The sequence below is a fragment of the Polypterus senegalus genome, chromosome 17 (genome assembly GCF_016835505.1).
Source record: "Polypterus senegalus isolate Bchr_013 chromosome 17, ASM1683550v1, whole genome shotgun sequence".
In the NCBI taxonomy this organism is placed as follows: Eukaryota; Metazoa; Chordata; class Cladistia; order Polypteriformes; family Polypteridae; genus Polypterus; species Polypterus senegalus.
The window spans coordinates 73,286,429-73,303,591 of NC_053170.1; the positions used below are offsets into that span (position 1 = coordinate 73,286,429).

General features: G+C 37.5%; 1 protein-coding gene across 1 annotated transcript in view; it reads right to left on the reverse strand.

Annotated features, from left to right (window-relative positions):
• Positions 1 to 16,037, reverse strand: part of tinagl1 (tubulointerstitial nephritis antigen-like 1) — an 84,224-nt gene extending 68,187 nt beyond the window's left edge. Inside the window, exons 1-2 of the mRNA XM_039739547.1 lie at positions 15,844 to 16,037; positions 5,699 to 6,056 (exon numbers count right to left, since the gene is read on the reverse strand). Coding sequence (XP_039595481.1) covers positions 5,699 to 6,017 — 319 coding nt within the window. The 5' untranslated portion in view covers positions 6,018 to 6,056; positions 15,844 to 16,037. The remainder of the gene's footprint in view (positions 1 to 5,698; positions 6,057 to 15,843) is intronic.
• Between the last annotated feature and the right edge of the window lie 1,126 nt (positions 16,038 to 17,163).

Genomic DNA, 17,163 nt, shown 5'->3' on the forward strand with positions numbered 1-17,163 from the left:
CCCCTAAATGCATTAAAGCAACTGCCATGTGATTGGTTGATTAGATAATTGCATTAATTAGAAATTGAACAGGTGTTCCTAATAATCCTTTAGGTGAGTGTAAACCTTGCATTTACTGATTTTTTTATTATATCAATCAAACTAGTATAGTTATTTTTTTCTAGCACCTTTAAAGCCATACTCTGCTTACTTTGCCGCATTAAACACCAGTCATACCAGTAGCATTGAAAAACAGGTACAACTGCAGTAACATCAATAGGCACTGCTTGACATAAAGGTGGTGAAATATCATAATATCTTAATATGTCAAGACACTATTTTGACAAATGTATTGCTTAAGTAAATGGAAAAAGAATAAAGACAGGCATGCTAAACTGAGAATGATAAAACAATCCTCTGTAAAATATATTTCACTGTGGCGACTATTCCAGAGTACAAAACACACTCTGAGTTTCACATCTGTGTTCAGTGCAGTGCAAATAAGTTAAGTACTACCAGTTTTTAATTGAGTCCAGATAATTGGTGGTTCACCTTAATAATTCTTTGCATTCATATAGCGCTTTTCTTACTACTCAAAGCACTCAGCAATTGCAGGTTAAGGGCCTTGCTCAATGGGATTTGAACCGGTAACCTTCTGAGTGCCAGTGCAGATCCCTAGCCTCACAGCCACCACTCCACCTTTATGCACTCAACATTACATATTTTAACTGCTTTTAGAAAAATCCAATATATGACAGTAGTTTTACCAAATAAATTTTCCCTTGAAGACTCAAAGAGTTAAAGACTACATGGAAGTTTCACTTTGTGTGTCTCCTTTTTATTTTCTTATGCATTACCAGATTGCTTAGGTGGTTTGTGATACTCTAGCCTAAGACCTGCTAAGTCTCGGTGGAGTCTGCACATTCTCTCCAGACATGTTTTTTTTCCTCTGGAAACTTTATTTTTCCACCCACATCTCACAATTGCCAGAGTATGACAGAGTTATTGTACACTATAAATTGGCTCTGCATGAGTGAGTGTGAGCATGTGAATGACTATGTCCAACATTAGACTGGCATCCCAGGTTAGTCCATACTTTTTGCCCAAGATAAGCTCTGACAGTGCAATTTTAAATGGCTATGCCTTTAGTAAAAGGATGGCCAGAAGACTGGGTATTTATAGCTGATTATGATTAATCTAGCAAGGCTAAACTTTATTAAGACTGTTCATGTTGTACTGGCTAACTGAAAAGATTACAAGATGCAAATATGTTCAATTAGCCAATAAAATGTGTCATTTTGCTTCACTTCTCATTGCATCCATAATGGCTACATCACCCTACTACTTGAGGTTGTTCAAACATTAGTCATGAAAGAAATAATATAATACTATGGTAGACAAATTCATGTCTGAACCTTGCTCTTATTCATATGTTGTGTAATCATCCATTCATTTGCCCCCCTCACCACTCCCAACTGCAGATGTCCAGCACACCTTTACAACACACAGAGGGCTAGTCTGCATTGCTGACATTCCTTCCACTGAGATTTATCAATCTGTCTCGTTGAGGAGCCGCTTTGTGTTCCAAATTGAACAAACTGAGTCCATGAGCTGAGTTTTGTTTTATTGTTGCATTGTTCCTCTTCAGAATGAAGTTTTCCTCTGACAAAGGGCCTGGTTCAACATTCCAAATAGCATAAATGACTAACAGAGGTAATTAGTGCTTGTTTTATGGCTCATTAGAGAAAGAAAAACAAATACAAAGAGATTTCATAACTACATACAAAAGGCTCAGAAAAAACTTGTTAGACTTTAGCCTTGACACTAGTCCATTTAGCTGTTACCTTTTGTAAGGTATGGGGATAATGAGCCAATCTAAAACCAATGTGGACAGATTTGGCGTCTTTCTCTTTAAATACACATTTTCTTTTTCAAAACACTGACACAGAATAATGCTTTGATTTGTGATTTTTTTTAATGTATTAAGATTGCCAAGTTATGTTTAGCTCTTTTGTTCTAGTCTATAACATAATAATACTTCTTTTTGTCACATGAGCCAGATTACCTTTAGCAAGGGTGACGTAACCACTAAAGTATGGTGCAGTTCTACGTTAAGTTTCAGATACCAATTTCATGAAAGCTGCAATAAAAGTATTCAGTTTCTCTTCCACTGATTTGAGCAAGAAGTACAGCATTGTAATGAAAAAATTGTAAAATATTAATTTTATTGAACTCAATCTGATCCCAGACTAACAGACTGAAGAATGTTTTATTTCCAAGAGTCTTGTTGTCCATCTCCCCTTAGCTGCCTCAAAGACTGCCATGCACACCTTTTGGTTCCCCTAGGAACAGCTAACACTCATACAAACGCACTCACCTACACACGCAAAATACAGAAATGCGTTCACACAATTGACCTTCCGAGGACTGATATGTTGTTATTTACAAAGATGCTGCTATTTAAATACTGTAAATACTCTTTATTGATTATATTACTTCTGGGCATTACATCATAATCATTGAAAACTGTCAAACATGCTGCTTTTTAGTAAATACTGTTGATATAAGTATAAGTATACTGTATATAATAAGTACCTTTATTATACCAAATGTAACAAACATTATTAATATAATACTGTATATATTGCACTTTTCAACAGCCATCTTATTGTACTCTCTGTGTAATGGTTGGTAATGCATATGTTTATGCATTATTATTATCTTTATGTCTACTTTTTAAATAAATGTGGTTGTAATGGCAGAGATATCAATTAAATTTTGTTGTATAGAAATACAATGAAAAAAGAAGATTAAGAAGCCTTTTTGTTTAATGCAGTGACAGATGTTCAATGACTAGAATCTACTGATATTCAGAGCAGTGACAATTCATTCTGTAACTTATCTATTCACATCCTTACATCTACAGAATATCAAGTAGCTTGAATCTGTCTGACTTAAAATAGTTATGCAGTAAAACTTAAAATAAATTTTACATTCAACATTTAAAGTATTTTTGCAGCAAATGCAAAATAAAAAATCAGCATAAATACTGTAACAAGGATATCCAGACATATGATGAATCAAAAGGTTCAAACTATCATATAAACATTGTGAAATTTTTGAGATCTTTAAGGAACCTCCCCAACTGTGCTACATACTGAAACATGGTTGACATGTCCGTCAAGAGTTTCTTGTCCATTGCCGAGGCAACCACAGGTTCTCAGTGCCACCAAGACAACAGCAAGTTCACAGCCTCCCCATGTAACACGTCTGTTGCCCGATGCGAGGAACATTCTAACTTGGCTACTGACATGGCCCAGTCACTGCTTGTTTGCTGTGTCTGTGTGTACTGAAGTGGTAGCTCCCATTTGAATAAATACCCTGACTGTTCCTGTTTTCTGACTGAATGATTTAATAAGACTTTAAAACAGATGATTCAGCAGGTGGCCAATGACGACTTGACCTCCTGATACACTGTGTTGCCCTTCCTCCTGTCTGCTGTTTGGGAGTCCCCCATGCATCCACTGGCTTGAGTCCATTCGAACTGTTATTTGGCCACTAATCAGGGGTTTTCAGTGCAATTCATTGGGTGAAAGTTGTCGATCGAGTCATTTTACTCCAATAACAGATTTCTAAATTGTCCTCTATCATGGTAGATTATTAGCACCATGAACAGGAGGCACAAAAATATAATTATGACAAAAAAAGCAAACTTTGCAAATTCAAAAAGTGTGATTGAGTACTGGTTTTGACTCTATCTGATCCACATAAATTTCAATGGCTTGGTGTAGCAGTTGTGGAAGAACATGTGTCTCCCATAAATTAAAAGGTCAGAATTCCTGGCTGAAAGCCTACACAAATCTTGCATGTGAATCTTTTGAAAGAGTAGCACGAGCCACAGGAGCTGTTGGCCACGTCAGTGGCAGTCTCTCAGATTACTATTTGTAATGATTTGATGGACACTGAGTTGCTGTCGCAGATCAGAAGGAACTCTGATGTCTTATTGGCCGTACCTGGCTGGACAGAAATTGAAGAACACAAGATCGTAACAGAACCTGGAGTTAAAGTACAAATGTGCCTTTGTTGACTTCTGGAAGCAACAAGGAAGGTGATACGTAAGGAGATGAAGCAGATGCTGTGTATTGGTGACTTGTTGGAGAACCTTGGGTAAGCCTTGTATATTTCCACCCTGGATCTCACAAAGGGGTACTGGCAGGTGCCCCTAGAGGATTTCAGTTGTGATTAAACCACATTCACCACTCTGGATGGGCTTTTCTAATTCACCAGGCTTCCTTCTGGTCTCCATGGTGCGCCATTGACTTTTCAGTAGATAATGGATCAGATTCTGCAGCCCCATTCCATGTATGCTATAGCGTATCACAATGATACGGACATTTTTAATAATGACTGGAGGTCGCATCTTGACTGCCTGCAAGGAGTGCTTGACAGTTTGAGGCTGGCTGGGTTGACAGATAATCCTAAGAAGTGTAAATTGGGTATGTCAGAAATGCATTATTTGGGGGTACTCAATGGGAAATGGTTTGATTAAACCTCATTTGGACAAGGTGGGTGAGGTGCTTGTATATCCATGTCCAGAAACGCAGATATAGGTTCAAGCATTTCTTGGACTCGTTTGTTATTGAAGCGGTAGCTCCCGTTTGAGTAAATACCTTGACTGTTCCTGTTTTGATGGGAATAAAGTTGATTTTCTTGAAGCCTTTGGACTTAGTGTCTTCTCTCGGGTGCAAGACTTTGACTCGCATGTCACAACACCTACCAAGCAATTCAAATGAACTGGAAAAATAACACTGTGTACAAACCTTTCACTCTTAGAAATATCAGAAGATTGTAATGGAAGAAGCAAAAACATTTTATGCAAAAACAAAAAATCACATGCCGTGAACCATATGGCATGAAAATGGCAGAGTCTGTGAATTTAAAATAATAATGTAAAGCTTTAAAAATATATTTTAATACTAATAATGATAATACATTTTATTGGCCACAGACTCCAAAGCTAGCTTGTTGTTTCAAAAGTATCTGATGAGGTATGGTGTCAATGCAGAGCTAAGGTCAAGAAGTACAAGAATAGATAAAAGTCCCATGTCAGCTGCCAGGAGAAGATCATTTATGATTTTGACCAGGGCAGTTTCTGTGCATTGTTTTAAATAATGTTTTTAAATGTATTAGTTCTCATAAAAAAAACACATTGTATTGATTTTATTTGACTGAAGTTTACAGTCCCCAGTCCAACAAGCTCAGCAGTATCTAATGTTACATCACAAAATATACATTATACAGTGTTGTATAGAGATCCAACAGCCATACTTTAGTAAAAGTTGAGATCATTCTGGAAAGTGACTGAAGTAAAAGTGAACATTGCTCATGATCAAATTACACAAGTAGAAGTTTTAAAATACCTGATGTTATGAGTACTTAAGTAGCAAAATACAAGTAAATGTTGCATTTCTCCTTGTTTTATATACTGTATAGTCCAAAAAACGTTCTTACAAACAAAATAACTGAGGCAGTCTTCTTTTTGTGTGAATCATATTACATACGCTAAAGTATGAGCCAAGTAACTTTGTTACAGTGGTTCATAATTATTAGTAGAAACTAATTGTTAATTTTGTGAATATATACTGTACCATTTTAAAAATAAAATACTTTTTTAAATTATTATTGAATTATTCATGGCCAGGTCAGCTTTTTATCTTACCCTTTCCATTGGAGTATGGTGGTGGTGGAGGAGGTATTCCTAGGCATTTTCTCCAAAAGTCTGGACAGCAGTCTGAAACGGTGCGATTGCAGAAGAGGTCACAGTAGCAGATGGTATCCATATATTTCATAATACAGGTGTCATCTCGACCTGGACAGCAGCCTCCCCGACGCTCGCAGTATGAGCCATTAGGGTCACGTATACCATGATAATGTAGGGGAGGTTTAAGTTCCCTGCGAGTTCGAAGCCGAGAAGCCTGCAGCTCTCCAAAACACATCAGGAAAAGCACCAGGACAAGCACAACTGCATAGATCTTCATTGTATTTTATTTAGATTGAATGGCAGTATCCTTTCAAACCTGAAATGGAAACATAAATATAAGGTGAGCAATGGCTCAAAAGTTTCATTTCAAAAGTCTACTTTACCCCAAATCATTGCCCTTTTTAATGAAATATATATTAAAACCATGTTTGCGAAAACCTGGGCAACTTCCACTATTGGAAAGTGAAACATACACACCCTAAAGGAATCCAGTTTGGACTACTGCGATACAGTATGTTAGAGATAGAGGGCAGACAATGTTATACCCAAAGTCTTATGGCTTGTGTAGCTCCCTGTAGTGATGGTGAAGGTTACACCATTGCCACAATAAGTTGTGTTCACAGCATTACAGAAACAGTCATTGTGTTACCTCATTCAGTGCAGTGCTCTGATAAGTGTTCCTCATGTCTGATGGACATCATTGTGCACCATTCATACAATTAAGAGAGTTTGAGCAAAGTCATATATTGGGCCTTAATGAAGAGGAATGGGAGGTGTTTCCATTACATCAGTGTGGGCAATGATGTAAAGCATATCTGTGCATCTCAGAAGTATGGATATACATCAAAATCAAAGCATGACAAGGGAGGCTAGGGCACACATCAGAGACACAGTCAGACTATACATGTCCATTCTCTCATATGCAATTGTCTTTTTGAAAGATGACTGCTGTTATGAACTGCTACTTACATATGCCCACCATGCACTCTTGCAGTGGTGCTTTGAACATGCAGATTGGAGATAAGAATGGTAGGGGTGGTTTTTTTCCAAGATTTTACTTGGAAATGAGTGAAGGTCATGCATGTGTCTGATGGACACATGGCAAATAGGTAATCATATCCACCTTGTATAAACCTGTGACTCACATCACCTGCACTGGGCATCATGGTGTGAGGTAGTATCACCTATATTGCTCATTCAAGCCTAGTTTTGTGGAGGCGGCATTGAGCAGCACTGCCATCATCTAGACAGTCAAGACCTCATTCCTACAAGAAATGAACGATGCATTCCTCCAGTAAGATGATGTTTGCCACATTTCATCTATACTCTGAAGACAGTCTGTCAATTCCCCTGGCCGTCATGCTCACTGGACCTCTCCCAAATCAAGCTTGTTTGTGACTGGTTTGGAAAGCATGTCTCTGGCACTCAGTCACTGACATTGAACCTCAATAAATCACACCTACAGGTTTAAAGGTTATGGGCTGACATTACACCTGAAGACATTTTGTCTTCTGTATGATTGTTTACATACCATCCTATACACAAATGACTGCAGGAGTTCACACAAGGACAACTATATCCTCAGATTTGCAGATGACTCTGCCACTGTGGGTGTTCTACAAGATAAGAAGGTAAGTGATATTGAAGTTGTTGATGAGTTTATTCGAAGGTGTGATTGTTACTTTTTACAGGTAAATATTTCTAAGACAAAGTTATATGGCTGTAGACTTCAGGTGCTCCCACCTTTCCACTGTCTTGACTTTAATTAAAGGGGAGACTGTGGAGATGGTAGCTAACTACAAATATCTAACAACAATCATTGATAACAGAAAAAAATTTGATTAACGAATTTGGAGGAAAGGGCAGACACAGATTTTCTTTTTTAGAAAAGTGGAGAAAGCCATTATTTAATTTTATTGAATCTCTTGTTACATTTGCTTTTATATGTTTGTCGAGCAACCTAAGCATTAAGAATGTAAACCATCTTAACAACATTATAAAACTAAAAGTAAAATGATGGGGTTTGCAGCATTACCTCTGTGGCTTAACTGTATTACAAACAGCTATGAAAAAAGTCTGTCAAATCTGTCAGACAGTAGTAATCCCTTTACTCTAATTTCAGCTGCAGGTTCTTGTGGTAAAGAACAACAGACTCTTTAATTCCTTAATGGTACATTATGAATTATTATTTTGTTTACTGTTAAAAGTGTGTATTCTTTTTTGTACTGTGTATGTACTTATGATAACACTAGTTGTCAGTTCTGGTGCCTTTGCTGATGTTCTTGTATCTGTGTAACAATGTCTAATGTTTTTTAGTTTCCTACTGCAAAAAAAAAATCCCTCTGGGATAATAAAGTCTACCTACCCTAACCTAACATGGAGTTCAGTCCTGTATTACAGCATGGGAATTTTAACCCCAATATTAAAGTAAGTAAGAAGTCATATTCTAAGTATCAATAAAGCAAGCCTCATCAATTTGTGTCTGAGACCACATTCTTAACGCACTCACAATACAGAATGCCGTTTTTCCATTTTCCACTGGTGAACTAAGGCCAATGAACTGTTTTACACAAGGGAGAGCCAGAAACAGTTATTCTAAGGTTTCAAGTCAAAATATGGGTCCACCTTATCTTGATTATATTTAAAAAGTTACTTATCAATATTGGCTCCTCTATTGGCAGAGTGAAACACATGACAGTCAGCAGCCGGAGCAGTATATCAGTAATCAAGGCTGTTCAACTGAAGGACAAGGTTTTCTCAGTTTAATGATATCTTTGAGACAAAAGCATACAAGATTGTGTTTCTCAGCTATTAATAAACTTCTCTCACTCTACACCAGACATGCAGAAAACCAACAATTACTGACAGAGTGTGAACAAGTGAATGCATTTCATTGGCAGCCACTGCATCTTATTCGGCTGTATGGACAAAGGTTCATCCAAAGGGATTTTGAGTGCAATTGGATCAGTTAATGTATTTTATAAGTGTACATTTTCTGTTCATCTTGTACTTGTATTTTCATCAGAACCCCTGAAGTTGTTCAGAAAGTGTTTTCTTCAGCAAGATTGTGGGAAGTAATAAACAAGTATGTATTTTCTGTTCAGTTATTCTATTGATTTATTTTCATTTTGTTACATCTTTTATAAATCTGTTCGTTGACAACAGCCTCACATTCTCTAATACAACTGTACATAACTATACTGTACTTACATAAATAAGTTGATATATATAGTTAAATAAATTGTAACCGAGCTATCCATAATATTTGGTTTCAATGAGGGTGGCATGGTGGCGCAGTGGTAGCGCTGCAGCCTCACAGTAAGGAGACCTGGGTTCACTTCCTGGGTCCTCCCTGCGTGGAGTTTGTATGTTCTCCCCGTGTCTACATGGGTTTCCTCCCACAGTCCAAAGACATGCAGGTTTGGTGCATTGGCAATCCTAAATTGTGTGTATGTGGGCTGGCGCCCTTCCCGGGGTTTGTTTCTGTCTTGTGCCCTGTGCTGGCTGGGATTGGCTCCAGCAGACTCCCGTGACCCTGTGTTAGGATATAGTGGGTTGGATAATGGGTGGATGGTTTCAATGTAAGTCTCCTTCATAGAGTTTATTTCCAAAAAGCAGTGCCAAAATAGAAACTTTGAAGTATTGTTTTAAAATTCCAGCTCTAAAGTCTCTGTGTTGCCATTTAGCTAATTTCAGAATGAGTTCAAAATCAAGCTACAGCATCTTGAAAACACATTGACTGATTTTTATCAAAGAAAATGAACTACTATAATAATTTAAGGTCAGACAGTATCAACTTAAAACCTATGACACTAGAGTTAAATCAAAACATGATTCAAAACATGAACAATGTGGATTGATAAATGGCATCTTTCTTTTTTTTTCGCCATGTTGGTTACTTTGCTGTTTTATGTAATGAAGCTGTTGTTAGCATGGATTCCAGAACACTTTTGGCTATAGCAATAAATCTGAACTTGATGAGAGCCCCTTGATATCAGTTTGCTGAGATCATTACTATCTCACAATAACACATCTTAATTGTTTTTTGTGGCCAAGATTGTATAACTCACAAATGGACATACAACTTTTTATTTTGTAACGCTTATCCAATGGAAGCTATGTAAGGTTCAGCTGTTTGTGTTTGTCACTAACATTTGATATTATATAGAGAGTGGTTACAAATGGTCTTCAATGATGACTCAGAAAAGACTGCTTCGTGCACTCGATCACCTTTACTGTTGACTCCATTATTAAATCCTGAGAATACCTAACTTTGTAACCTTTAAAAATACCAGGAAACACAAAGAAGAGGCATTGGAAATACTAGAAAATACAAACAATTTCCTCACCAAGTACTTTATTCAATTACTTGACTCAGTTGATTAAAATAATGAATTGGTGATGCAGAGGGCATCTATTCTAAATTCTTTCACTAACTGAATCCTCCACTGTCCAGAGGTGTACTGCCAGTTTCATTGGTGAGTCTAAATTGCCCACTGAGTGTGTGTGTACATCTGTGTACCCTACAGTTACCCTGCAGTGGGTTGTTAATTCATAAAAGGAGGTCTCTGTCTTGGACTATTTTATGTCAGATTTGGGTTCTTATTCCCCACAACTCTGGAATCAATAGATAAAAAGAACCAGTGTGAAATTTTAATGGATGAGAGGCCTTAAAGCAGGGGTGCCCACACTTTTTCGGCTTGCAAGCTACTTTTAAAATGACCGGGTCAAAATGATCTACCTACATTAAAAATGCTATATGTATATATATACACACCTGTGGTGGGTTGGCACCCTGCCCAGGATTGGTTCCTGCTTTGTGCCCTGTGTTGGCTGGGATTGACTCCAGCAGACCCCCGCGACCTGGTGTTCGGATTCAGCAGGTTGGAAAATGGATGGATGGATATATACACTAAGTATACTTTATACATAAAATATATGTTGTCGTACCTTGCATAACTGAATAACCTTTATGGCACAATAACAATTCAATACATTTGTGGTCACTACAGTATTTGGATTTAATAATCTTCATGTGGGAAAAGGCTGACTCGCAAAAATAAGTAGAGCCAAATAATGGAGTCAAGGAGGTAGCTCTTGGAAGGACTTCTTATGCTTAATGATCGAGTGACTCACCCGGAATGATGCTTCGGTGTGTCTGCCTTTGCTTTTGAATTCAGCCGAGTGAAAAATGACAGCTACGTATCTGATTAACTGCAATTTTAGTTCCCTCTCCTTTCTCTTTTTCAGATCGCTTTTCGGAAGGAACTTTTTATGAACAGTTTCGAAAGTGCCTTTCCACATTTTTTTTCTTTGGAATAGCAATGATGGATTGACAAATCAGACAAACGCGCTTCGATTGTGACATTGTGAGAAAAAAAATCCTCTTCCGCAATTCCACATCCAGCCCATACCCTCCCCAAACAATTTCTTTTTAAATCCCTTCTTTAGTTGATATAAATTGAAAAGCTAACTAGATCACTTAGATAGCTACAATTTTGCAGTAGCTCGCACGCTGGATCGTGCGTGCGGGATGACTAGTGTGTTAGAAGAAGAGAGATCTCAGACTGGCCACCGTGTATGTCAATCAAGTGGCACCAATTGCACCACAATAAAGTCGGACAACAGACTTCAAATTTTGGTGAATCGAGACACAGCTTTCCTTGTTGTCACAACCCCTGAAATGCCATCTTACAGCCCCTGGGAGTGCGGGAACCCCAGGTTGGGAACCTCTGCATTAATGGGATACGATGGGCCAAAGTTACTCATTTTCAAAAAACTTTAAATAATGGGGATTGGTTATAAAGGCATGTAAAATGTTTAGGTTATTATGAGGTTGCCCATCATGAATATAATAGTTTTAATATTTGATTCTTTACTGGAGGACTCCTTCCTCTAAGGACAACTCCCAGAAGGTAAAGTTTACAAATTTCAGATATAAGCGTATGGGGTAACATTTTAGATTATTTCAAGGTCAGTGATTATGAATATCATGCTATTTTTGATTTTTGATCCTTTACCAGGGATCTAGCCCTCTATGGACCTCTATCAGAGAATGAAGAATGACAAATAGCTATAACAACTGGGAATATTCAGACTTTAAAGATTTAAATAGAAGCACATATTGTAATATTTTGTGTAGTTTAATGCAACTATTCATGTTTCTTATGTACTTCTACCTCTTTAAGTAAATCATTACATTTTTTATGAACACAGTGAATAAGGGTAGCTCAAGCTAATGCACAGATGTACATAATGTGGTATTTATTACTGTCTCTCTTATTGTTTTATTTATTTCTTTGTCAAAACTGTGCTCTAAGAACTTTACTATGCTATTGCACTGTATCTGATAATAAAAAAAAGAATAAAGGTTAAATTAAAAGACTAATGACAGAAAACATTGTATTTTCCACTAGAACAATAGTTCTCAAAGTGTGGTCTACGATCATGATTAAGATGGTCTGTGGGCTGATCTGGTCATCTTTCTTACTAATAAGGCCACATGAAATGGCTTTAAAACACCAACCACAGAACTTTCTTGCAGACAATAATATCTTTAACTTCTGTCGTACTTTGTCCCAGTCCAGTCCTTTACCCCAAGTCAGCATGGTAACATCTAGAGTAACAATATAAGAATTAGATTGCAACCTAGAAATAGACTGAAGAGCAGTGGAAGTTTGACAGAGTTCTGTTCATGCTTGTTTTTTAATAGTCTTTCTTAGGGCACCTTCCCAAAGCATAAAAGTAGGAGTAACAGAGGCACTTAAATTAAGTAGGTGCTTTCAGATACATACATAGGTGGTCCTCCAAATTTTTGAGTTTGACAAAGTGATCCTCGTTTCAAAACATGATGAGAACCACTGCCCTAGAAAGAACAATTGTTTCTATCCCTTTTAATTGATTTACTTAATATTTTCATTCATGTTTGCATGGGTTTTTCAGTGTAGATTTGTGTTTATTCTACTTCTCAAAGGCTGACAATACTCAGTTTACCTACTGTAGGTGCACATATGAGAGTGTCACAAAGTGGCCTTATAACCCAGTCAGTGTTAGTTCCTGTCAGGTTTGAGTTTTGCCCTTTACAACCCCAATTTGGGTTAACTGGGTTCTGAAATAGAACGAAGGATGGGTAGATTAGGATAGATATTAAAGAACACAACCATTGGTATTCTAAAAAACTGGATGGATGAAAGGGGAAGAATTATATTCTACATTTACTCATTAGAAAATGTTCAGACCATCGTTCATCAACCAAACTTGACCTACTTTTGTCAAATCTGAGAAGCGAAAAGTCACCAACTGATCAATTTAAAGTAAAATATTTGTTTAAAATGGTACAAAACATATATGTTTGGTGTTTGTATGCTCTCCCTGTATTCACGTAAGTTTCTTTAGAAGTCTCCATCTCTTTCACTCTAGTTCAAACACACAGTGACAGGTTGAAAGACAAATTTAGTTTGGAATGCCATAAGTGTGGGTGTGTAAGTGAGTAAATATTATGTCTCAGCAAATTGAACATCTCACAAGCAGAAAATGGATGGAAGGACAGCCTTATCAAAAGGGCTAAATATAATCTTTATATACAACTAATGACACTTCAGTCCGGTTATGTAGGTCATGACTTTGCATGTGCAGCTCAAACCATTGCAGCATCTTTATGCTGAGGAAGAGGTGGGGCATACATGAAATTTGACTTGCAATTACATAACTGAGCAATCTGTTTGTTTCTTAAAGTTCAGATACTAAGAAGTACTTTCTAGATATTAGGTAATAACATCGCCCCAAATCCAGCTGACTGCTTAATTGCTGGCACCTCAGAATACAATTTCGGGGAGTGCTGCTGCCTCATAGTTTCACAAGACTAGTTTTAAATATAATGTCTATGTGGAGGTTAGGCTGACTGATGGCTCTTCATTGACCCCATATATTGTGGGTCTCTGTACAAATTGACAGGTACCCAACCCAGGGCTAGTTCCTGCGTTACACCAAATGCTACAAAGATTACTTGTCACCATATTTGGAAAATGAATTAACACTTTTACATGACCTATTCAAATAAAGTATCAGTTTAACAAATTGTCTTGATAAGCATCTTAAAAATGCTGCTGGAAGGAAACAGACATGAAATTACACGGGGCAGGCTTTTTCTACTTTGGATTAAATGATTCTGCCATAGATGTGTGTCAATTTAGAGAACCTGATGCTCAAGGACATCTATTGCTTGTAGTCTTTTTCATCATGAAGTCAAAGCTTTCTGTGTCCTTGGTATATCAACAATTTAGAGACACTGGTTAGCCAGGCTGCAGGTTCAAATCTCACTGACCCCATGTGTGACCCTGAACAATATAACTATGTCCTTGAACAGTTTTGAAATTACTTTTACAGTTCTTTAAAAAAAAATTAAAATGACCAAAGACTGTATAATGGTAATCTTAATGGTGATACGGACTATTTACAGAAATTGTTGTTCAGCAGGCCTCACACTTGCACAGAATGAAAGTTTTAGTCAAGTGCTGCCTATCAAAACAGTTAAGTGGGGGACATCTGATTACTTCAGCAGCTTATTCCTTTTTTACTCTTTTTTACAAGTGACCACAGAAAACTAAAATCACCACATTCAGACTGTACTGCAAATGTACCTTGTAACACTATAGCTTGAGCCATTGTCCAGAAGGTTGAAGTCAATGGATACATTTTAAAAGATGGAAGTGTCTTCCTTGTCTCCAGTGTGCTCTTCCTGTGACTCTGAATTAGACTGGGTGGGTTTCGGAATGTTATTTTATATATGTGCCTGTATTACTTCCAGTTTCTTTATTCAGCCTTATTTGTCAAACACTCAGTATCCTGCCAGTACAACCCACCACTAACAACATGGCAGGAATCTGGTAAAAAACCATCAATGTTTAATGAACCTACTTCTTGCTTTACAATGTTAGTGGAAGACCGTGCCTACATGGACAGCTCAGTTAAAAAGGCAGGAGCTATTCCAGGACAAGACACTAGGCTACCACAGGGCACATTTACTCTTTTATGCAGGGCTAATTTAGAGTCACCAGTGAAATTTCTAACCAAAACAATAGGAAAAACATACATGACGGTGTACCAGAGCAAGGGAGAAACCAACCTTGGATGCTACACCATTCCAGAAAAGGGAACACTCACTCAGCTATAACGGGTCACTGTAGAATCTTTAGGAAAATTATTCCAGGCTCCTCTAAGGTAGCACACAAGTGTAAGGTAGGACACAACACTCTAGTTCATCACTGGTCCATCGCCAGTATATATAATATACTAAATCATCCAGGGAAGTGTAGAGTCCCTCTTGCAATTGCTTCATGCACATCTGGAGTGCCTTATACACAGTCAGAGGATGAGTGCAAGGCAGAAAGCAGCCCTGGTCATGGCACTGATCTATCATGTTACATTCTCACTCCATTCTATGTGCTTAATGTGTCTAGGAAGAACTCAGAGAAAATTTCCATGAAGACAAAAATCACTAGTCCATCAGAAGACACACTTAATAGTTTACATTGGGCCAGTTTAGATTACTAAATACCAGACCATGTATATCTCCTGAATGCTCAGAGAAATATCCAGACATGCACTCAAATATCTTTGATTTCTAGTCAACTAATCTGGATTTTCTGCAAAAAAAAAAAAAACTCACAAGAATACCGAGAGAGCATGCCAACTCCACACAGACAGTGTCCAGAATGAAAATCAAACTTAGGTTTCAGGAAATAGGAGGTAGCAAAGCTAAGCACCACCGTGTCACACCTCTCTGGCAAAATAGCTGGCTATACAAAAGATATTACATTTCTCTTTTGAAATATTTTACTAAATACCCATTTTTTGGAACTAAAATATTCCCAAAAAACAAAAAATTGCTTTAAATATAAGAGTTCCCTTCTTGCAACAGAAAACAAGTTTGGTCCATATGAAGATGGCAGAATTTAATGCAGTATTTAAAGAAGTAGCAAACAGTAAAAGTTAGCTTACAAAAAGTGTAGCAGCAGGATAAGAAAAGTACATGTGTGAATAAAGCAATGTGATCATAGCAGTACGTCCCAGATTGAAAAAACAACACAAAATCAACTGCCTACCTTTCAGTTCCTTCAAGGTGTCTTATATATACACACACACAAAGAAAGTTATCCTGCAGCCGTGTGTTTAAGTGAATTCTTGTAACTATTCTTGGAAGGCAGCTGTCTAGAAAGTGACCACTATGGAAAGTGAAGCACTAGCTGTCTTTGGATTTTATGCTATAGAAGTAGGAGGGTCTCGGCAAAGCTCCTTGTTCAACAACCCAAGCCTGACCCCACCTCTTCCAACAGGCCTTGCTAGGGAGGGTCTTTAGACACAATGCTATTTTTAAACCTCATACTGGGCTTTAACCTTCCTGATTGATAGAGAAGTTAAAATGACACACTGCCACCTAGTGGTCACTGATGTTAATCTAAAATACTTGGTAGGAATTTATGGAACAAGTGCACAGAAAGGCCAAGAATGAGTCAGCCAGGAAGTCACCATAGTTGTAAGCCCACACAGTCTGAGTAAATGCTAGTCTTGAAGTACAGCAGCATCCCTAAGAATGCAATCCAGTTATTAAAGAATATTTTCTGAATTAATAATGCAACTTGCATAGCTATGCAATTTGTAATTGGCAGATGTGTATTAAAATGGGACAAAGAAAGACATATGCTATTTTACAGCACTTTTTGATGTTAACATTACTTGAGGCCCTGTCTAATCCTGCATTTAGACAATGAGTACTGCATACTGCTTGGCACATAAACTGTTTTAACTTATTGGTAAGTATTGCTCATTTTCAAAGGTACTAGGAAAAAAACATTTAACCTTTTTAGCTGTATAATCCATCCTTTTTTTCTGAACTCACTATAGGGTCATGGAGAACCAGAGCTTATTCTGGTAACATAAGGTATAAAAAGGGAACCAACTCTGGTTTCTTAATAAAAAGTACTCACACATTAACCCTACTCACTCAGACTACACTTTCCAAATTAGAGTTGTAAATTAACCTAACTAAGCAGGATGAGACAGGAAGTCTGATGAAAAGCAGCAAGAACATGGGGAGAGAGTGAGCAATCTTTAAACAGTTATTATCCAGGTTGGAATTAACTTCAGGCCCCTGTGACTCAGCAGTGATAACTAATGCACCAGCCTCAATGTATAATTGTGACTTTTATTAATTTATTTTTTGTTAATTGAAATCAATCAGAATGTCAATCCAGCCATTATTGAAGTGGCTTAATACAGTTCCATGTAGCAGGGGCAAGATCTCTTCCCAGTAACACTGGTTGCAAGGTGTGAACAAACAGTTTCTCACACCCCGCAATCATTTCCTACAGAGCTGATTTAGAGTCACCAGGTAGCCTGGTGCTGTTTTTGGATAGTCAAACAAG